Raw genomic sequence first — 23,208 nt, forward strand, 5'->3', positions numbered from 1 at the left:
TGCAGTATGGCGTCTTCAATGCCCATACATACTATTATACTAATGTTATTTGTACTTCCATACTTGCAGAAAAATGTTCACATGCAAGATGCCTAAGAGACAGAGTTTTGGTGTTATTTTTTGAGTAGTATTGACTCTATTACATTATACATAAAGCACAAAGAGCTAATAATGCCTCCACTGAGGCTCAATTTCATAACCTCTCATATAAAAGAGTCACTACACATAACCTCTCATATAAAAGAGTCACTACATGTCATTTGAACACAAAGTGCTTGACATACAATTTATTACAAAGCCTATTTAAATAGAAAACTAGAAAAAGTTGAAAAGTTGCAAAAATTATAAACATGCATGGTTAGTTTCTGAATACAATTTGAAAGTTTCACAGTTAATTGGGTTCTTTGAGAGTTTTTTTCTTTTTTTGTCCCTTGTTGGCATCGTTTCTCTTGTCCTACATCAGCTATTGTGACTTTGAATTGTAGATATACATATATGAAGACTTTCTCCTCTTTGATCACTTACAAATGAAAATGATATGTATATACCTAACATTAAATTGGTCTGCCAGGGTTAGCTTCTTTTTTATGAAATATGACAATAAATTGGGAGCTTATGTTCTTCAAGTTTCATGCATCTGTAGATTTTGAATATCATAGTTTCAAGACTTGATGATGCTTTTCATAGTCAAAATTATTGCAACTTTCTGCTGCTTTAACACTCTTCCAATCAAATGGCAATTGACTCAAAAATACTAACTTTAAGCTTCAACCAACACCAATTATCCAAAATCTCATCCTTTTGGGCTTGAAAACTATATATACATCCCTTGACCCCACCCATTAAGTACCCGCTTCAAGCTTCTCATGGCGATTGCACTGCCATCATCTCTGTACAGATAGATAGGGCACAGTATTAAGATTACGTGAAATGAATTGAAGGAGCCAGTGATACACACAAGTACTTAATAGATAACTTTTGCACTATAGTGTTTTGAAATAATAGAATGCAACGATCATTCAAACTTAAAAGCAAAGAGAACAGAAAGAGGCCGGGGAGAAATAAAAGAAACCATACCTGTGCACAATTTTCTGCCAGTCAGTTGTTCCATACTTATTTTGTCTCTCGTGATTTAACTCCATATAATTTTGGTACGCCTTGCTTCCCACCTTACCTGTGGAAACCATCTCGAGCATATGGTCAGCAAGTTCATTAGATTCACGCTTATTTCCCATCCTACGTAAACCATCAATAACTGGCATAAATGATGCAGGATCAAACCCATATATAGAACTCATCATCCTCTTCAAAACATCACGAGCAATTTCCAAATTATCGCCCTTGCACAGTCTGTCAATAAGATCTTTGTAAAGGAAGCCACCCACGTCAAAACATCTATCTAAAGCAGTTTCAAATAATAACTTAGCCTCCATGATTTCTCCTCCAGCAAGCAACTCATTAAACATTATTCTATAAAGAGTTTCTCTGTGGCCACAGATACTTAGGGAAATTTCAAACAACTCTTGTGCTGGTCTGAACTCTCCAATCCTGCAGTATGTTTTAATTAATAATTCAAAGGTATACGTATTAGGTAGTGTTCCTTTCTGCAGCATTTCTTCTAAAAGAAAAGTGGCTTCTTCAGTTCTTCCTTCTTCACATAGACATTGAATCATAATATTGTAGGTGTAAACATTTGGAAAAATCCCTCTTTCTCTCATTTCATCCATCAGGCCAGACATTTCAAATATTTGTTTTTTGGATCCCAACACAAGGATCAGAGAGTTGTAAGTTTGCAAGCTCTTCTTGCAGCCCTTTTTCTCCATGTCCTTTAGAACCTGAAATGCATAAGCTATTTTACCCCTGTTACACAAGTGATGCAAAATAGTATTGTAAACAATTGAATCAGGAAACAATTTTCTTTCCATCATCTCAACAAATTTCTTCTTGGCTTCACCTAGTCTCCCATCCTTGCATAAGGAATTGATAATGGTTGAATAAGTGATCAAATCAGGCAAGCACTTCTTCTGATCATTACCCCCATCCACCAAGCCAAGAAATAAATTTCCTAAATTGCCAAGGGCAGCACTTCCATGAGTCCACATTTCCCCAATGATTTCAACTGCTTTGTCCACCTTGCCAGTTTTAGAAATACCATCAATCATGATGTTACAACTCACACTATCCAAAGGGTAACCCCTTTCATTCATCTTTTGCAGCAACTTCTCTGCTTCTGATACCTTACCTTCTTTCCACAGACTATGCAACAGGGTATTACAGGTGTAAGTATTAGGAGTACAGCCACTGTTCATCATGTCATTAAGAATATTGTTTGCCTCATTAACTTTACCTTTTATGCAGTAGGCATGGAGTAGAGTAGTGTAAGTGACTGTGTCTGGGGAGATTCCAGTAAATTTCAATAAACCCATCAACAATCCAGCATCAGCAACCATTCCATTCTTGCAAAGACCATCTATCACAATGTTATATGAATATATACTTGGTTCTATTCCTTTGTCCACCATTTCTGTTAAAAGAGATTGAGCCTCCAACATCTTTGCGTTCCTCATTAGCCCTAATAGCCAAATATTATAACTCCTCACATCAGAGAACAAACCAAGTTTCTTCATTGACTCAACCAAGGATTTTGCTTCCTCCAACATTCCTTCCTTGCAAAATCCTTCCAACATCACATTAAATGTTATGATATTGGGCCTTGGCAACCCATACTCCTCATCTACCTGCATATCCATGAAGATCCTTGAAGCCTCCGGAACCTTCCCTAAGTCACAAAGAGCTGAAATCCTTGAATTGAAGGTTACAATATCAGGAACAAGCCCATCCTCCTCTCTCATACTCTGCACTAGTCTCTCAGCTTCTTTCACTTTACCTTCCTTACAAAACGTGGAAATCAAAGTATTGTATACAATCATATTAGGACAAAGACCCATCTTCTTCATTAAGTCCAAAAGTTCCAAACCTTCACAAGCAATTCCGGATAAACAATACCCTCGGATCAAAATGCCAAAAGTATATTCATTAGGCTCACATCCTTTGTCACTCATTTTGTCAAACAACTTGCGAGCATCCTGTAAGCGACCAGAATCACAGAGACCAGAGATCAGAAGGTTGAAAGTGTAAGTCTCTGGAGAAACCCCGGCAAAAGTCAAATCTTTATACAACCAAGATGCAGAATTTTGACGGTTCTGCTTAAGAGAAGTTTGGATGAGCAAATTGTAAAGTGAAACCAATGGGGGTCGATCGGGGAAGAGCGTGCGGATAGACTGGAAGAGAGAAAAAGCGTGGTCGATGTGACCGGACTTGGCTACGATTTTGACGACGGTGAATAAAGTAGGAAGTGAGGCGTGGGGGGGTTGGGAGAGGAGGAAATGATGGAGAGCGTGGAGTTGGGGGAACATATTGGCGCGAATGAGGATACGGGTGATGGGAGGGATTGATTGGAAAGGGGGAGGATTGGGAGCAGAGAGAGAGCGCTTGAAGAGTAGCCATGCTAGTTTGGGGTTGTTTGAATTCTTGATGAGAGCCTTAGTGAGCGTTTTGACTTGATCCATAAATCAATCCATAACCATAGCCATATCTATACCTGTATTTGTGTTCAGTAGTTGAGACTTGCGAGTGACCTCAGACTCTGAAGTCGAGAGATGGAATTCATGGAAATATACTTCATAATTGCAGATTTTATAGAGTAAAAACGAAAATGGGATGCCTGCAGTACAGTGCAGCATGCTTGCTGCCAACCCATGAAATTAAGTCATTAAGTACGTCATGCCATTTCTCAGTTTTTTGAAAAGCAAATTCATTAATCATAATTAGGAACATTTACAACAAAGTTCAATGGAATGATAAGTCATTATTTATAGTCTGACATAGAAACAACTTCCCTCCCTAAGGTAATGAGTTCTTCTAAGGTAATGAGTTTTTCCAACTGCCTAGCAAAGTGGTCATAAAAGCTGGAAATTTTGCTAATTTCAGTTCTTTTTTGAGTGGTTAGTAACTTGCAAATTTCAACTGTGCCTTTAGGAGAGTAGTGAAAATGAAAAAGTTAGATCACTTTCATTATATCCTGACATACTTCTTACTGAGTTCTTACTTTTCCAGTTAAAATTTCTATTATATATATGAGCAGTTTAGTATTCCAATCACTCTAATTGTAATTCATCTAAAGAGCTTTCTAAATCCCTTAAAAATGAAAATAAAGGCAAATTAACAAAGGAGATCAAGTAAATTGATAATTAAATTTGTATTAGTTAGCATATTTGAATAAAAGAACATTTAATACTTAAAATACTACGTAATTCACTAATTCCAAATATTTCGAACACACAGTACAAAAAATATTTCAAACACACTATCCAAATATTTAAAAAACACACTGTAAAAATAAAAAATTACCTTAGAGTGATTGGCTGAGGGGCGTCTGGGGCGAGGCTGTAGAGCGAGGCCGGAGGACCGTCGTGGCGTCGTGCGTCACTGCGTCGGGCAAAACCGGAGAACCGCCGTGCGCCGAGCAGAATCGGAGAACTGGAGAACGTCGTGCGTCGTGGAGACCGGAAAAGCAGAACTGCAGAAGGAAAAGCAAACCGGAGAACCATCGATTAGGGAATGAATTTTTTCTGGCAGAATTTTTGGGATTAGGGATTTGGGAATTTAGAGTTTTTTTTTTTTTTTTTTTAAAGGGAATTTAGAGTTATGCATTTTTTACTTTCTATTTTGTATTGTGCATTTGGGCTATTAGATATTTAGATGGGCATGGGTTATTGGGCTTTGGCAGAATGAAACCAATACAGCATTGGATATTTGTACAATATAAAGAACACAAAATACAATTTATTATCACACAATATTACGCGAACATATTTTTCATTTCTATTAAAATTTCTATTAAAACCCTAACAATATTGACTTTTATATTATTTGTTAGATTAGATACTGTACTTTTTATTTGTGGTCTCACAACTGTGTAAATCATGGTCCATAGAATATTATTCAATCATTATTGGATCACAAATAAAAAGTACATTATTTTACATATTATTAAATAATGTATATTCAGTACACAAATAATATATTTTTAATATATTAAAAATATATCTTGTATTCAAAAAATTGCATTATTATTTTATATAATGTACATTCAATATACAAATAATGTAAGTTTAGTACGAAGTATATTAAAATGTATTTTTTTGTGGTCCAATCATGGTCCACTTTAAAATTTTCCATAATTGTTCAATTAATCGCCCAATTCAAAATGTTTTGTTAACGACCCAAAAGGCATCAATTTGGATTGTTTGTAGGCACTAGGTGCAAATATTTAGAGATTTATAGACCAATTGAAACACATTTCACAATTTATCTTCTTCCCGTTAAGGTTGGTGTTGAATGAGTACTTTCATCAATGATCGATTTTTTTTTAAGGTATTCAAAATTTTAATTTAATGCATTCAACTAAGATTCTAAAAAAAAAAAAAAAAAAAAGCTACTTTTGTAATATTGTTTTTTTTTAAAGACAAACTTGTGTAATATTGTTAAATAAGAAATTATGGAATTAGAGAGGTAAAGATTCTAATTTTAGGAATCATAGAAAATCACGAGTTTTTTGTTACTTTTTTTAAATTAAAATTTTTTTGAAAAATAAAATTAAAATTTTTTGGCAGTGTTAGCTTTTGGTGCGAGTTTGAATTAAGATTCTTACCTATCTTACATAATAAGTTTGGCAGTGTTAGGTTTTGAATGCGTTACCGGCCGTTCTGTTCCGGCCACCCATCTGGAATCCAAGAATCAGATTCGAGTTTTTGAATTTCAGAATTGCGGTGGCGTGTGCGTCTAATGGGTTGACACGATTACATACTCTGCTTTGTGCTTTGTCTTCATCTTCTTCTCTTTGCTGTCATGGCTTTTACTTTTGGTGTCCTCTGTGGTGTGCCCATATTATCATTATTATCGCCGATGATCCGATAACGTCGCTTTCTCCGCCCTTAAACATTAAACATGGTCGGAGAAACGCCCCCCGCTCGCCGCTCCTGCCTAGTCGTCGGGAATTGCTGCCACGATGTTCTGATCAAAGACGGCGGCGTCATTGCTGAGTCCCTCGGCGGCGCTGCCTCCTTCATCTCCGCCGTGCTCGACGGCTTCGACGTTGACTGCCGCTACGTGTCTAAGGTGGGCCCTGATTTCGCGTACTCCGTTAGCCACCGCCCGATTGTTTGCTCTTCCTCCCAAACCACTCTCTTCCACGCGCATTTCTCGTCGGAAATCAAGCGCCGGGATCGGGTTCTCAAGCGGGTCCGGGCGTGTGACCCGATTGCCGCGTCGGATCTCCCCGACTCGGAGTTCGATTTCGGGTTGGCCGTCGGCGTAGGCGGGGAGATTCTGCCGGAAACGCTCGAGAAAATGATCGGTATCTGCGAGACGGTGTTCGTCGACATCCAAGCCCTAATTCGGATCTTCGATCCGGCGGACGGAACTGTAAATCACGTCGACTTGAAGCAAACCGGATTCTTCCATTTACTACCTAGAATAGGGTTTTTGAAGGCCTCGTCGGACGAGGCGCTGTATGTGGACGTAGAGGAGGCGAGAAAACGGTGTCGTATTCTGGTGACCAACGGAAACGAGGGCTGCACGGTGTTTACCGAGAACACAGAGCTAAAGATCGCACCTTTTCCGACTATTCAAGTGGATCCGACCGGAGCCGGGGACAGCTTTCTGGCCGGATTAGTAGCCGGAATTGCTCATGGATTAACCCTACCTGATTCTGCATTGCTGGGGAACTTCTTCGGTTCGCTCACAGTCAGGCAAATGGGGCATTCCAAATTCGATTCTCAGCTTTTACAGGTTCGTATGAATGCTGCTTAGAAATTAGAGTTCCATGAACATGAAAAAACAATTCTCCAGTGCTAATTATACTCTTTTAAGTACCTTTAAATGGTGTGTTTTAGCCCAGCGGTGGTAACCTAGGGATTCACAGGGACTCGCAATTTACCTACTGAAGTGGATTTGACTAGGGTTCCGAGGCTTAGGATTAGTCTGACATAAGCAGGGAAACTTAATGAATCAAATAATAATACTGATAAAATTTGTCTGTTTTATGAACTGTGTTGCACTGTTGCAGACTAGATTTAAGTTGAATAGTTTTAGCTGAGGAATTGAATCGAGGAGATAGCGGTTTTCTTGACCTGAATTTTGCATTGTTAGAGAATGGAAAGGATTTAGGAAGCATAAGAATTGCTATAAACTGGATACATTAGCACGCTCTGAACTATTTCGGGTTAATTGTTTTGTTGTTCTGTATCTGAATATGTCAATTGCACTTGATGGAAAGTATTGATGCGGGCAATTAGTATGATCTGTGATTTCTCTGCCTTGTTGCTCTACACATTTATAGCTTTCCGATGGCCTCGTTGAACACTTGTGTTATTAGTTTGTTTGTAAAGTGGATGTTCTTCTACTCCATATATGATCGTTAGAACTTAGGGTGTGTTTGGTTGGGGGGTTTAGGCATAAGGTATGGGTATCAAAGTGATTGTTAGTGTTTGGTTGATAGGTTTTGTGAATGCTACTATGGGTTTGGAATACCCCATTAATGGCAAAACCCATACCCTTATTAAATAAGGGTTTCATCTTCCTTCATCATTTCCTTCCCAACTATTAATAATCATTCCCATTCCACCCAACTACCAAACATGCTAAATACTTTCACCAAAACCCATTACCCTTACCAAGTATTTGATACCCATTCCGATTCCGATTCCCATGTGCGAACCAAACGCACCCTTAGAAGTGTGTAAGTTGTAAGGCTATGGTAAAGATGCCACTTTGGCAATTTGCTCGACTCCGATAGAAATCAGACTCTATATTACACACTCCATCCTCCTATATGGAGACGAGTCTGTAATATATAAAATGTATATGTGCAGTATCCCTATAGAATGGCGGTTTTGCTGATTCTATTAACGCCTTCTTGCATACCGTTTTTTGCTCTTCACAGTCTCACGGCATGAATTTTCTTGACAGAGAGTGAAGGCAGAAGTGGAGAGGAGGAGGGTGCACCATTTCGGCAGCCATGAAAAGCGGGATGATGATGATGACAGCGATGAAAAGCGGGATGATGATGATGATGATGAAGAATTTTTTAGAGTTCTTGATGCAGTGAGAACAGTAATGGCTCCATACTGTCTCCATGAATGGCCAAACTCTCCCAGACCAAAGTGCAGTGATCAGCAGAGATTACTGCTTCATTCTGTCTGTGAAGAACCCCCCATTAATTCGGTTCAAAATAAACAGTGATTTTAGGAGTTTTTTTTGCCCCACACCCATGAAATGTCATTCTGAATAAATAGAGAATTTAGACTTTATGTTCTCTTCTTATATATATTTTTTCACCTCCATAATTTCCAAAACTGTTGTTTAATTGATGAGAAGATGTTTGATGTTTCCATCTTAGTCTGCAGAATTTTGCTTCGATATTTAGGTTACAATGTATTGACTATTTATACAAGTTCTATATCATACTATTAAGTATTTATACAAGTTATATATTTATACCAATTGTTCCTTCCGTTGAGCATATAATAATATAATATATAAATATAAATATGCAATCTAACTATCAACTTAGGTTTTTAGTTGAGATAGAACACATGTTTCAATTTGATATTAGAGTCAAGCTCATGCATGAGGTGGCTTGTCAGCTTAGGCTGTTACAAAAAATCTTGTGCAAGATTAAACTAATTTAGTTAATTTTTACTTGCATCCCGAACCATATCAGATTATAAAAGATTTTCATTCCTACTCTAAAAGGAGTGGGAAAGCTTATGCAAATCCCATATTCCCATCACCATCCCAAATCAACTGCATTATTTATTCCCTTTTTGTAGCCATAATTGTCAATTGTCAATTTTCAATAGAATAATAATTGAAAGGTTTCTGCTGTTTAGGTCGTTGGAGGTAGGATGCTATTTTGTCTGGTCTCTCTCCCTCTAGTGATTCCTTTCCTTTTCTTGCTTTAATTTGTTGCCTTTGCACCATACTACTTTTGTTGGATAGGTTGATTCATTACTTGATTACACAATTTTTTTGAATACTACTGATGGGTAAATATGCACATGTACTAGTCGGTCCGTAAATCACCTGTCCGTCGGTCACCCAACCTGTCCGTCAACGGTCACCCAACGGTCCGTCGACGGTCGCCCGGTCCGTCGGCCGCATGATCGGAAGCAACACACCTTGTGGATTGGAGGCTCACGAGCGCAACAGTTGCTTGATGTGACGACCGACAACTTTTCGGGAACAGGGGATCCGTGTTTTCATCACCTCGAGCAACTCAACCACTTCGAGCAAACCGATGCGCATTTTGCGGAGTGACAGCCCATATGCCCTCCACTTGCATATCAGACACCATGTGCATAGTGAATCCACTTTGTATAAATAGGGGTCATTCCCCTCACTGAAAAGGAGAACTCATTAGTACTACACTAATACACTTGCGATTTGCCGATTGTCTTTCTCCTGCTTACTCTTTATCACTGTTCGTCACCCGTAGAGCGATATAGCTTCGAACCGCTCAGTCGTTGACCGGTAGACCGACCGTCTGACCGGCCGAACGACATTCCTCACCACCCATAACACACGTATCCGTAGCGTAATCGTAGACCCCGTTTACATTTACGCTATCATTGGCGCCGTCCGTGGGGACTGAACGAGTCACTCTGTTCTATCCCGTTATCTTTTCTTTCTTCACACTATTATCCATCTTGAAATGACGAACAGCAGGAGAAATCGTAGCCGAAGTCACATGCGAAAGAGAAATTCAACCCGTCGGATGACTAAAGCATTTCTAGAGGACGATCTACGTCAACAATTAGATCGGTCAAGGAACTTGAACAACGAGCTCACGTCCAATCCGTCAAGAAAAAACATACAACCAACCCAACCGCTTGGTTCGAGCGAAGGCCTACATGCTGGACAAACAAACTTTCAAATGACAATTACATGTGCCATGTTGCTACCAGTAGGCCAAATGTTGACCTCAACACCAGGAATATTGGGAGGGAATCAAATACAGTTGACCTCAACACCAGGAATATTGGGAGGGAATCAAATACAAGGAGCACCGCAACCAGGAATATTGGGAGGGAATCAAATACAAGGAGCACCGCAACATGGGTCCACACCGGGGAATCAAATACAAGGAGCACCGCAACATGGGTCCACACCGATATGCCAACTACAAGGAGCACCGCAACATGGGTCCACACCGATATGCCAACCAGGGCTGGCACCGCAACATGGGTCCACACCGATATGCCAACCAGGGCTGGGAACTCTTGGGTACTATGTTACGACACCCACCCCCCGAATGATGACGAACCCTCAAAGTCCTATCGCTCAACAACAAATGCCTCAACTTTTCCATGTACAACAGTCGCATCCACAACCTCAAGGGAGCAACCAAGAGGAAGTTCGATTAGCGAATCGTACGCAAAGACTAGATCGAGAAGAACATAAAAAGCATCGACAGGATGACGTCATACAACGCAGAAGTGTTTTCGATCGAATTCGAAAGAGTGCTAAATTCCGATTGGGGGTTCGAGGTAACCATGATCGACAAACATCACGAATGATTACAACGAAGCGGCTCAAAGAACGCACTACAAGCGGAACGAAAGGCTCAGCTGGTCGGGTGGACTACCAAGATGCATGGAAGAGTGGGTCAGCTGTCTGACCATGGGATCCTACAAGTCTTAGACTTCTTCGTTTGGAGTTTTTTTCGACCTGCACGAATTTTCGTTTGGGGTTGTGTTCGACCTGCACGAATTTTCGTTTGGGGTTTTATTCGACCTGCACGGATCTCCGTTTGGGGTTTTGTTCGACCTGCACGGATCTCCGTTTGGGGTTTTGTTTGACCTGCACGAATCTTCGTTTGGGGTTTTGTTCAACCTGCACGAATCTTCGTTTGGGGTTTTGTTCGACATGCACGAGTAAATATAACCATCAGAGCAGCCAAGTTGTGCAAGTTTGTTAGCAGCGAGAGTTGGATGGAAGAATATACTACTTGAGAAATTGCAAGAAAGCATAGAGAAGCTTGAATAGATAAGAGAATGTACTACTTGAAAAACTGCAAGAAAGCATAGAGAAGCTTGAATATTATCTTATGTCAAGGAATTTGCAAGATGGTTGATTAGTCGACCAACACCTTGGGAGTCAAGCAACCTACACCAGCCAACCAAGCACAACCTGCACCGACGAGCGAAACACTTGCGGATGCCGATCAACTTGCACCAGCCAACCAAGCACAACCCGCACCGATGAGCGAAACACTTGTGGATGCCGATCAACCTGTACCAGCCAACCAAGCACAACATGCACCGACGAGCGAAGCACTTGTGGATGCCGATCAACCTGCACCAGCCAACCAAGCACAACCTGCACCGACGAGCGAAGCACTTATGGATGCTGATCAACCTGCACCGACGAGTGAAGCATTTGTGGAAGCCAATCAACCTACACCTGTTTACTAAGCACTTCGTGTGACGGGCGATTCGACCACNGTGAAGTGAAGATGGTAGGAGGATATTTATACAAAAAATTTGGGTTTTTTGAGAAAGTGGGTTGATCCAAAAAGGCTAATGGGTCATGTAAGAAGCAAAGTAGCTTGGAAAACTACTAGTGGGAGCATTGTTCCTGGCAAGTCCGAAGTGTCAAACTGGAAGAAATATACACACAGGTGCTCGGATCATAAAAATCACTCAGCTGACCGGTAACAATCACTCCATTTGGTCTGGTGCTGGTCAAGTCAACCACTCGGTGATTCGTATGTGCTACCTTCCTCATCCCCAGCCGTGGAGAACTTGATTGGTCCGTCAACGACCAAGGTATCACCAAGGGAAGACCCATCTCCAAACCATGGAAAAGATGTGAACAAAATCCGCTAAATGATCCATTGCTCGACGATCGGAAACAACCAGGACGAACCCGTCTTTAATGATTAAATCACGGACTATCAAGGCATTCAAACCGGGGAGGCTTTGCTCGCAAGTAAATCACGCCCTTCATGAAGTGGGGGACTTGTGATGGGTACTTGTGATGGGTAAATATGCACATGTACTAGTCGGTCCGTAAATCACCTGTCCGTCGGCCGCATGATCGGAAGCAACACAACACACGTGTCCGTAGCGTAATCGTAGACCCCGTTTACATTTACGCTATCAACTACTAACTCTATTAGAATGCAGTATCTGTTCATAACTACTTTCTCAATCAGTATTGACTCCACTGAGGCTCGAACCCACCACCTCCCGTATAAAGGGAAGGGTTTGATGCCACTGGACCACAAGGTGCTTTGCTTTTTGAATCTTTCTAATTTTTCTTCTTAGTGGTGTTTAGATAATACTCCCTCCGTCCCTAAATGGGTGTCTCATTTACTTTTTGCACGCTTTTTAAAAAATTAAAGTAAAGGTAATGTGTTTTCCAATAATATCCTTCACTTTTTAACTTTTAGAAATAAAAGCAATAAAGAATGCAAAAGTCATAAGGGTAAATTGGAAAAAGTAGAATGATGGTGATAGTTCAATTTTGGAAAGAAGACAACATTCACATCTTATATTATTTCTAATTCAACCATCAAAGACTTATTAGGACAAGTCTACAAAATTTGTCTTAGATTCTATACATAAACAAAGAAAACAAGTTCGTTATTGAACATAAAGATAAAAGAATTAACAAAATATCAGATAGATTTTTAAAAAAAATAATATAATAAATTAGAGTTTAAGAAATGATTAACTATAATGTTTATAGTTGGGCAATTAGGAGATGGTTGAAATGAAAACAAACAACTTATTTGCCATCAAACAGTGTCCACGTATCAAAAATATATGCTCAACTCGCCATTGTTTTTTGAGTACTACTGACTCTGTTAAAATGTAATATCTGTTCATAACTACTTTCTCAACCTACTGAAGCACAACGTTCAACTCACCATTGTTAATCTTACAAAAAATCCTTTAAAGGTCGTTTGACTCACGAAATGACAAATTATTTTATGGAATATTAGATTGCTGTGAATATTATATTATTGTGTTTGGAACTTATTTGAGTAAAGAATTTTTATTTATGTTCAATGATTATTTTACTTTAATTTCATNGTGAAGTGAAGATGGTAGGAGGATATTTATACAAAAAATTTGGGTTTTTTGAGAAAGTGGGTTGATCCAAAAAGGCTAATGGGTCATGTAAGAAGCAAAGTAGCTTGGAAAACTACTAGTGGGAGCATTGTTCCTGGCAAGTCCGAAGTGTCAAACTGGAAGAAATATACACACAGGTGCTCGGATCATAAAAATCACTCAGCTGACCGGTAACAATCACTCCATTTGGTCTGGTGCTGGTCAAGTCAACCACTCGGTGATTCGTATGTGCTACCTTCCTCATCCCCAGCCGTGGAGAACTTGATTGGTCCGTCAACGACCAAGGTATCACCAAGGGAAGACCCATCTCCAAACCATGGAAAAGATGTGAACAAAATCCGCTAAATGATCCATTGCTCGACGATCGGAAACAACCAGGACGAACCCGTCTTTAATGATTAAATCACGGACTATCAAGGCATTCAAACCGGGGAGGCTTTGCTCGCAAGTAAATCACGCCCTTCATGAAGTGGGGGACTTGTGATGGGTACTTGTGATGGGTAAATATGCACATGTACTAGTCGGTCCGTAAATCACCTGTCCGTCGGCCGCATGATCGGAAGCAACACAACACACGTGTCCGTAGCGTAATCGTAGACCCCGTTTACATTTACGCTATCAACTACTAACTCTATTAGAATGCAGTATCTGTTCATAACTACTTTCTCAATCAGTATTGACTCCACTGAGGCTCGAACCCACCACCTCCCGTATAAAGGGAAGGGTTTGATGCCACTGGACCACAAGGTGCTTTGCTTTTTGAATCTTTCTAATTTTTCTTCTTAGTGGTGTTTAGATAATACTCCCTCCGTCCCTAAATGGGTGTCTCATTTACTTTTTGCACGCTTTTTAAAAAATTAAAGTAAAGGTAATGTGTTTTCCAATAATATCCTTCACTTTTTAACTTTTAGAAATAAAAGCAATAAAGAATGCAAAAGTCATAAGGGTAAATTGGAAAAAGTAGAATGATGGTGATAGTTCAATTTTGGAAAGAAGACAACATTCACATCTTATATTATTTCTAATTCAACCATCAAAGACTTATTAGGACAAGTCTACAAAATTTGTCTTAGATTCTATACATAAACAAAGAAAACAAGTTCGTTATTGAACATAAAGATAAAAGAATTAACAAAATATCAGATAGATTTTTAAAAAAAATAATATAATAAATTAGAGTTTAAGAAATGATTAACTATAATGTTTATAGTTGGGCAATTAGGAGATGGTTGAAATGAAAACAAACAACTTATTTGCCATCAAACAGTGTCCACGTATCAAAAATATATGCTCAACTCGCCATTGTTTTTTGAGTACTACTGACTCTGTTAAAATGTAATATCTGTTCATAACTACTTTCTCAACCTACTGAAGCACAACGTTCAACTCACCATTGTTAATCTTACAAAAAATCCTTTAAAGGTCGTTTGACTCACGAAATGACAAATTATTTTATGGAATATTAGATTGCTGTGAATATTATATTATTGTGTTTGGAACTTATTTGAGTAAAGAATTTTTATTTATGTTCAATGATTATTTTACTTTAATTTCATCTGGAACTTATTTGAGTAAAGAATTTTTATTTATGTTCAATGATTATTTTACTTTAATTTCATCATTTTATTTAATATAGTGGATTATTTTACTTTAATTTCATCATTTTATTTAATACAGTGGACCTAACGAGGTTGCCTTCACTGAGGTTGGAACTTATTCTGTTCATAGCTACTTTCTCAACCTAACGAAGTTGCCTTCACTGAGACTCGAACCCTCGAACTCACTCTCATCATCCATGTGGAAGTGTTAACTGGGACACCAGGTGTCACTAGACCACAAGATTTTGGCCAAAAACTTTATTATTATTATTTTTTGATATTTCAAAAGACTTTATTTGAGTACCTTTGTCCATATTTAAAAAGAATATGGACGTTAGCATTTAAAAAGAATTTGTTTTCCCCACTCACCGTTACCGCCCGCCCACGTCGCCTTACGCCTCATTCAGATTCTCGAATCCAATCAAATTCCAATAATTTCACTTTAACCGCCGTCCGCCACCGCCTTTCTCCTCCATCCACCGCCGCGAATTCCTCTTGAGATTCCCCATTTCCCCGCTTCCTGATTCTCTTCCTTTCTCTCTCCTCCAATTCCTTCTGCTCCCACGAAACCCTGATATCCCCTTTCCCCCAATCAGGGTTTCTCTACATCCTCATTTCCCCTCAGATTTCCAGAAAAATTTTGGCCTTCTCATCCTTTTTATCCAATGCTCAACCCTAGGTCTTCTGATAAGTCAAATTCAGTCTTCCATCTTTGTTTTAATGGATTTAAATTAGGGCTCTGTATTGTAAATAGCTGGTAATAGATTATTGAGCTCGGTTGTTGTATCTTATGCAGAATAGCTGATTTATATAGGGTTTGTGCATTGGAAATAATTAGGAAATGAAGCAACAGAATAAGAAGAAGAGGAGGAAATCGAAAGCTTCGAAAAACGATGGAGTTTGCAATTCTGAGGCAGCTGCTCCATGTAATGATGAGGATGTTTTGAGGAGAATATTGGAGCCTTTCCCTTGTGTTTCTGTTGAAGAAGCAGCCTCGGCTTACAAGGAAGCTAATGGGGACCTGAACAAGGCTGCGGAGATTCTTGGAAGGTTGGTGGAGAGCCGGGAGGATAGGAGCACCACCTCCTCAGTTTCGAGCTGGAATGCAGGTTCTAGCTCGTGTATGAGTACGCCTGAGGAGGTGTTTGGAGAGGATCATAAGGCTCAGTGTGCGGTTAGGCAGAAGAGTAAGATGAAGAAGGTTGTGGCTTCTGCTGGGACGGTGTCGACTGTGTTGGGGAAGGACTATGTGAGCTCGACGCCAAAGAAGAATTCTTCGAGATTGAAGGGATTTAATGTTGAAAGTTACAGCAGCAAGGAAGATATGGAACAGTTCCTGTGCTCAATGCTGGGAGAGGAGTCCCAGCTGAGCTTCTCTGTGGTTAGAGACGTGCTCTGTAAGTTCTTTATTCTGTCCTTTTCGTTGATGTTGAACAGGGAAAAAGTTGGAAGCTTGTACTGAATTGAGACTGGATAAATTGATTTATCTTATTATTTGGTTGTGATGGTGTTTTAGGCCAAAAAAAAAAAAAACACCCCTTTATTGTATTCACTCCTAAGAATTTAGATTGGGATTTAAGTTTATGGATTTTATTATTTTTATTTTACAGGTCAGTGTGGATATGATGCTGATAAGGTACTGATATCTGTTAGAGCTTTCCTGTCGTTAATTTGTTACTATCCTTTCTGTCTCAAGTATTCTAATAAAGATATATGGAATAAGGGTCAAATAGGCCACCGAACTACACATGAAACTGCAATTAGGCCATTGAACTTAAAAACAATGCAATTGGGTCCCTGAACTACACAAATCCATGCAAATTAACCCAAAGTGACTTGTTTGACTTGATCTTCCGGTTACCAACTTTAAAAATAATAGTTTAAAATAATTTTAAATAAAATAATTAATTAAAATTAAATTTAAAATTTAAAATGAAAAAAAAAAAGGACCCAATTGACTTGTTCCTGTTTTTTTTAATTTTAATTTTAATTAATTAATTTATTTAAAATTATTTTAAAATATTATTTTTAAAGTTGGTAACCGGAAAATCAAGTCAACAAGTCACTTTGGGTTAATTTGCATTAATTTGTGTAGTTCAGGGACCCAATTGCATTGTTTTTAAGTTCGATGGCCTAATTGCAGTTTCGTGTGTAGTTCGGTGGCCTATTTGACCCTTATTCCAAGATATATTAAAGTGATGAAGTGTTTATTCCTAAATTTCAAAATCTTTTTTCCCCTTTTTTCCATTCTCCCCAAATTGGTGAATGATACTTACATGACTTTCCAGGCTCTAAACATTTTGCTTGAATTATCAGCGTCCTCAGTTGAACAGACAAACACCGGAGAAGAGGCTTTTTTTGTTTCCTGAATGAAATGACAATGTAAGTTAATCTCATTTTTCAAGGCTACTTTTGTGTTTAGCGCTCTTGTTTTACTGCTCTAGTAAGTGATCCTTCCGGAAATCTTTTCTGCAATTTTTCTGTATTGTGTATTTACATATTGTTAATATGCTTTGGGGGAGTGTTGCTTATCAAACACATACAACACACAAAAGATCCTGTGCTTTATCTTTTTATTTGATCTCACATGTTATATAATTAATCATCTGATGCTATTTGTGCAGTTCACTGACAGAATCTCTGATTCTTCTTCCTCGTCGGGAAGTGATTTTCAAGAAAATATGTTGTATGCAGGGAACCCATGCAGGTAACCAATATTGTTATCTCTTTTTATTACGTTCATAGCAACTTGTGATGCCCTACACCTATATGTGATATGAAATTGTGTAGGCTACTAGGGCAGTATTGAGAAGAAAGGTGATTAAAACACAACATATAAGACAAATTGTTTATGTTTGAAGCAAAAAAAAATGCCATAGATATCAGTAAAATTGAAATGTGCTAAACGATGTTTGCTTTCATGTTTCTTATCTGCAACTGTACTATTTCTCTTCTCCACTTGCGTGGTAAATTTCGATTGCATATCCTTATTGTTGCCTTCATTTCAGAGACAAGCCTTAAGCCAGTAGCAGTAAAAAGATCTATTAGTTACTGCATAACTAATGTTCTAGTATGGTTAGATAAGAAATTAAGATCTTGCTAGCGGTTCCAATTTGAAACCAATGATCGAAGAATTCTCACTTTTATTCCAGGAATCAGTTGAACTTTCTGGATGGCGTTGAGCACTCTTTGCCCAGACAAGGAAATTCAGTCACAACTCTCGAAGGAAGTGCTAAAATCCTTGTTTAATATGCCCACTCCTAAGAGCGCGGAACATGAACCAGGTACTCTAAACTGGAGGAATGTGGTGACAAAAATGACGTCCTTGGGACTGAAATCTGAGCCTTCCTCTGCCAACAGCATTGCAGATCCTCATAACTATGGTATTTAGCTCCTCAACAGTATATTTGATTCTATTGGCTTCAATTTCCAAATATGTGGGGTTTTCTTTGGTGTTTGGTAACTTATAATTGTTTTGAGGGCTTTGATGGAGCTAATGAAGGGCTGAAACCCTGAGGCCAACACCTGTGGGGTAATAGATTTAACGACTATTTGCAACATACTTCTTCCAAATTGTAGCTAAAGGAGATGACTACCAGGTCTTCAGAGAAGCTTCAACATGTCACTGGGAATCAATGAAATCGTACTACCAAAAGGTACTGCTATATAAGATTTACTCTTAGATTACCCATTTTATTCACAAGAAGCTTGATAGGCTCAATTCTTTTGCAGGCTGCTTCAGCTTTTGCCAATGGTGAACGGCAATATGCTGGTTATCTTGCTGATATGTTGCCTTCACATTTGGGTCTGATGTCATAAATTCCATGCCATGTATCGCTCCTTTCATATACACTTAGCACTTCGAAGTGTTTGATCATTTCTGATGTGAACCTGGATCTATGTTAAGGTTTCAAGTTCATTTAGTTGTGTTGTGTTAATCTGAACTACTGTTAATGATGTGTAGTTGATTGTGAATAATAAGTGATCATTGATTGTGATTGTCAAACATTGGACAATGATGTGCTCAGGTTTTATGATTATCGTATGTGTTGGTAACTACTAACCAACATATTTCCTTTTTGTGGACCCTTTCACAGGGCAGGGCACAAAACAGGAAGGCTCTGGAGGCTGAGGAAAAGGCTAGCCAGAATATATTTGAAGCCAGGTGAATCCTTTTGTGTTTTTTTGGGTGTGTCCGATATGAACTTTTCTGTTGAGCAGAGCTATGTATTTGTTTGCAGAAATAAGAGCATAGAAAACATTATTACTATCGACTTGCACGGGCAGCATGTCAAAGAAGCAATGAGGCTCTTGAAACTTCACCTTCTATTTGGTGCATTCGGACGATGTAATTATCTTTGATTTGTGTATTTTGATTGCTGAATATTGGTAAACAAAAAGACTGTAGATTGATTGATTGTGTTCTGTTTCTACTTTCTTCTCCAGCTGTGCGATTATTCAGAGTAATCACTGGATGCGGGGGCCAAGGTGTCGGGAAATCCAAGCTGAAACTAACAGTATGCATCACAAACCTTAAACCTTATACCAGAAAACATTTGAGATTCAGCCAAAATTGTCCCTTTTCTCCCCCTCCTATTTGTTTAAACTTACTAGATCTATGTCAATATGATTCGTGTTTTACCTTCTCAGTTTTAGGTTCTTACTTTAAGCTGCTATTGTGCACAGGTAATAAATCTATTAGAGAAGGAAGGAATCAAGTGGAGTGAGGAAAATAGGGGAACATTGCTCATCAAGCTTCATGGACAAACAAACTTCAGCTTTCTATATTCTGATAGTGATAACGACTGACTAGTGAGGAATTGCTAGTAATTTATAACCTCGTAACTCTTGCTTTGTTATTAGACCAACCTAAGTGTCAATTAGCTTTAGCTCCATTGTAAACTAGAGTGTAACCAGTGGTTAAGCTATGCTGACATGGTCTGTACAGTGTTCTCTCCAACTCCATCAGTTGTATTACTCTACTGTAATGTTTTAAATCTCATCTTTTAATGTTATTAATTCTCATCAGTTGTATTACTTTACTGTAATGTTTTAAATCTCATTTAATGTTATTAATTCTCATGAGTTGTATTTTCCAATCTATGAATACTACTCACGTACATTATAGGCTTAAGAAAAACAAAAACTGAAATAACACGAAATGTATTTATCAGGTCTAATTGCAAGTAATTGTTGAAAATTATATGTTATGTGGAGCATAGTTGGAAATCTAAGGTTCAGTCATTAGTAACTTAAAGTTGTACTGAGAAATGCTAGACAATAGATCTCTGCTAAGAAACCTCACAGAGGGAGTTCACCACTGTCTGCAATTATAACTCTGCTCTTTGGTGTACCACTCTGCCTTCCTTCTGCTTCAATCTTGTAGACCACATCCATCCCAGATAACACCTTTCCAAAAACAACATGTCGGCCATCCAACCTAGGGGGGAATAATAAGAGTTCATGCGATTAAGGTTACTAAAAGTGGCTAGTAGTCTAATTTATCAACAGAATTATGTCAAGAAAGAGTAGTGGAAAGTAAGTTTGCAAAAAGCCAGGACTGAGTAGTTACCAGCTAGTTGTGACGGTTGTGATGAAGAATTGTGAACCATTGGTGTCAGGACCAGCATTTGCCATTGACAGAAGGCCTGCAAATGCATAAATGAGAGTTAACTTCCATGATGAATCATGATCATGCCAAGTCAAGTTAATTTTAGGAAACATGGGGCACCTGGGCCGGTGTGCTTGAGCTTGAAATTTTCATCGGCAAACTTCTCCCCATAAATTGACTCCCCACCCCGGCCATCACCAAGGGTAAAGTCACCACCTTGGATCATGAAGCTGGGAATAATTCTGTGGAACACGCTTCCTTTGTAATGTAGAGGCTTGCCACTCTTTCCAGTACCTTTCTCCCCTAAAAATTTATTAAAATGTATTAAGTGCTCGCAAATTTTAAAATTAAGCAAGATAAATTCACTATGGAACTCTGCTGCCAAATCTCTACAGAGGGGAAGAAACACCATCTAGAGCTGGGCTGAAGCATCTATAATTTTCTAACAAGCAGTGAGGAATGCAGCTGGGATAAGCTTACCTGTGCACAATGCTCTAAAGTTCTCTGCAAGAACAAACCAAAAAAAAAATTAAAAATTACTGGAAAAGGTAAACCATGAAATCACAATATTACACTCGTGAAATGCTATTATACCTGCTGTTTTAGGAACTGCCTTTCCAAAGAGACCAATAACAATACGCCCTGAAAGTAAATAGTCCTATGTTATCATTTATTAATCTACTAACATGTGCATTGCTTTTGCAAGATGCTGCCAGATAGTAGAATATAGATATAGAAGAGACCATAACATTGAGGAACCATATGCACAAATATAGAAAGAGCTAATGCAAAAAAATGCAAAATAACTCGGTGAAAAGCTACAGAACATACCAGAAGGTTTTCCATCAACCTCAACATCAAAGTAAACTTTATGAGTTACTTCTTTCAAATCCTGAGACTTCTTTGCCTGTAAGTAAAAACTAAAAATGTCATCATTTGTCACACTGAAGCATATATCACTCTCACATGATTTTTGTCAGCAGAACATATAAGTCCACAAAAATAAATGTGGTTCACTTACCCATTTTACACACCAAACAAAACACAAATGAAGTTATGTGCATTTATATTTTGGGGAAGGTTTTTTTTTTTTCTTTTGTTTCTTGAGACTCCACTCCACCATGTTTTGATATTCTCAATGAGGCATATCATCATATCATATATTAATACATTCAAATTCTCGTGTGACAGCAAGCTGTAGCTACTATACCTAAACTATCCACAAGATGTAAGATACAGCATTTTTATGGTTTATAGTCCATGGTATTGAGGAAAAAAAAGCACATAAGGAATCAATTACTGTGTAGTGTGTACAATCCAGAGCAAATAGACGAACATGGAAAAACATATTTCAAAATCGGAGATCGCTAAACAGCATATTATATTACTATAAGAGTAATTCAACAGCAGATCCACAACAGATTATCAAAACTACTTCAGAAGTACAATAAGAGATTAAAAATTAAATCCTTACGAAAATATAAAATAACATAACAGCACAATTAGTCAACGAACAATATCCTAAACTTGCAGTGTACTAAATCAGTGCGATCGCTGACAAGAAATGCGATCTAAATACGAATTCACAGAGACATCAATTGTTGCACTCACATGCCACAATCAAATGAAACTGACTAACATCTGATGAACCAAAGCAGAAATCGCATCAAAACAGAAACACCGCTTTTTTTATTTTATTTTATAGGAGATTAACAAAAAGCACGAGATTGAAAAGGAACCTGAGAAAGAGCTGCTAGGGTTCCGAAGAGGACGACGAGCAGTGCGACAGATTGCAGCCTCGTTTTCGCCATTTTCACTCCGCTAAGGTCTCCGAGTCGCAGCTAACTCCTAGCTATGTGAGTGAAGACTGAACAAGGGAAGCGCGTATATATAGAAATTAACGTGGAGTTGGGAGAATAAGCCAATGAGAGGATCCCACGTAAGCCGATGAGTCCACACCCAGCGATGCCATTGGCTGGAACTTCATGGGCCTTTAGAGAACTAAACCTTCTGGACCGTGAGTTGAGCGAAAATTGTAATCAGGCCCATCAACTGAATATATCGGCCCACAAATATTAAATCACTTTATTTTTAGCAAAAAACTTAACATTTAAAAAACATCGCCGTTGCCGGGGATCGAACCCGGGTCACCCGCGTGACAGGCGGGAATACTCACCACTATACTACAACGACTTACGTTTTAGGGATTTACCAAAATAATATAACAATGGTCTAGTGTATGGAGACAACAGACAACCCAACAAAACTAATTAGGTAATTTGCAAGTTCAAGCTATTCTGATTCACTTTATTGTAATCTTTTGCTAGCCAGAAAACATACTTCATTTAAATTAAGAGTCAATTAACTACAGACAATATGTGTGCATGAGATTAGTTCACTAATTCAAAAGACATATTTGAAAAAATATACTTGACACCATTTATTTTTTCTGTTAAGTATTTTGTGATGTGGGATAAAACTATAAATATTCAAATCAAAACAAAGTAAGGATTCAAACCAATACCTTTTGTCTAAAGAAAGAGTTCTCTACCATCAAGCTACACATTACACTTGTTTTATGATGGTTAAATATATGCAATAATAGTTTTGTGTGCCCCATGTTATATTGCTACTTTATGTGTGTTTCAACTATTAATCAAATTAAATTATCTGCAAATCTGTCATCTTTTCATTACAACCAGAAAAGCATGTACTTTTGCACTAGTGAAAGCAAAGCAAAAAAAAAAAAAAAAAAAAAAAAAAAGCATTAACTTTTAGAGTATTGAGAACATAATAA

General features: G+C 38.3%; 4 protein-coding genes and 1 non-coding gene across 5 annotated transcripts; 2 read left to right on the top strand and 3 right to left on the bottom strand.

Moving 5' to 3' along the window:
• Positions 1 to 233: 233 nt before the first annotated feature.
• Positions 234 to 4,655, bottom strand: LOC116004596 (pentatricopeptide repeat-containing protein At2g17140-like). The gene is given in 4 exon segments (XM_031244710.1): positions 234 to 828; positions 830 to 890; positions 1,078 to 3,748; positions 4,411 to 4,655. Coding segments are annotated over 3 exon segments (2,652 nt in total). The 5' UTR covers positions 3,570 to 3,748; positions 4,411 to 4,655; the 3' UTR covers positions 234 to 729.
• Positions 4,656 to 5,694: 1,039 nt separating this feature from the next.
• LOC116005250 (inositol 3-kinase-like) lies at positions 5,695 to 8,553 on the top strand. The gene is made up of 2 exons (XM_031245513.1): positions 5,695 to 6,852; positions 8,032 to 8,553. The coding sequence occupies exons 1-2, from the start codon at positions 6,010 to 6,012 to the stop codon at positions 8,302 to 8,304; spliced, it is 1,116 nt and encodes a 371-aa protein (XP_031101373.1). The 5' UTR covers positions 5,695 to 6,009; the 3' UTR covers positions 8,305 to 8,553.
• A 6,601-nt stretch (positions 8,554 to 15,154) lies between these two features.
• On the top strand, positions 15,155 to 19,837 carry LOC116004093 (SMR domain-containing protein At5g58720-like). The gene is given in 12 exon segments (XM_031244026.1): positions 15,155 to 16,197; positions 16,411 to 16,436; positions 17,089 to 17,160; positions 17,425 to 17,507; positions 17,953 to 18,009; positions 18,011 to 18,183; positions 18,380 to 18,456; positions 18,533 to 18,586; positions 18,895 to 18,965; positions 19,042 to 19,148; positions 19,247 to 19,317; positions 19,487 to 19,837. Coding segments are annotated over 12 exon segments (1,470 nt in total). The 5' UTR covers positions 15,155 to 15,641; the 3' UTR covers positions 19,610 to 19,837.
• A 110-nt stretch (positions 19,838 to 19,947) lies between these two features.
• On the bottom strand, positions 19,948 to 22,270 carry LOC116003585 (peptidyl-prolyl cis-trans isomerase CYP19-4). Its single transcript, XM_031243482.1, has 7 exons — positions 22,151 to 22,270; positions 21,243 to 21,318; positions 21,006 to 21,053; positions 20,892 to 20,915; positions 20,532 to 20,714; positions 20,373 to 20,448; positions 19,948 to 20,240 (listed from the first exon to the last, which is right to left on the bottom strand). Exons 1-7 carry the CDS (start codon positions 22,220 to 22,222, stop codon positions 20,102 to 20,104), a joined length of 618 nt encoding a protein of 205 aa, XP_031099342.1. The 5' UTR covers positions 22,223 to 22,270; the 3' UTR covers positions 19,948 to 20,101.
• Positions 22,271 to 22,532: 262 nt separating this feature from the next.
• Positions 22,533 to 22,604, bottom strand: TRNAD-GUC. The gene has a single exon. It is a non-coding gene; the product is annotated as a tRNA-Asp (tRNA).
• Positions 22,605 to 23,208: the final 604 nt, after the last annotated feature.

Source organism: Ipomoea triloba, chromosome 14, assembly GCF_003576645.1.
Source record: "Ipomoea triloba cultivar NCNSP0323 chromosome 14, ASM357664v1".
In the NCBI taxonomy this organism is placed as follows: domain Eukaryota; kingdom Viridiplantae; phylum Streptophyta; class Magnoliopsida; order Solanales; family Convolvulaceae; genus Ipomoea; species Ipomoea triloba.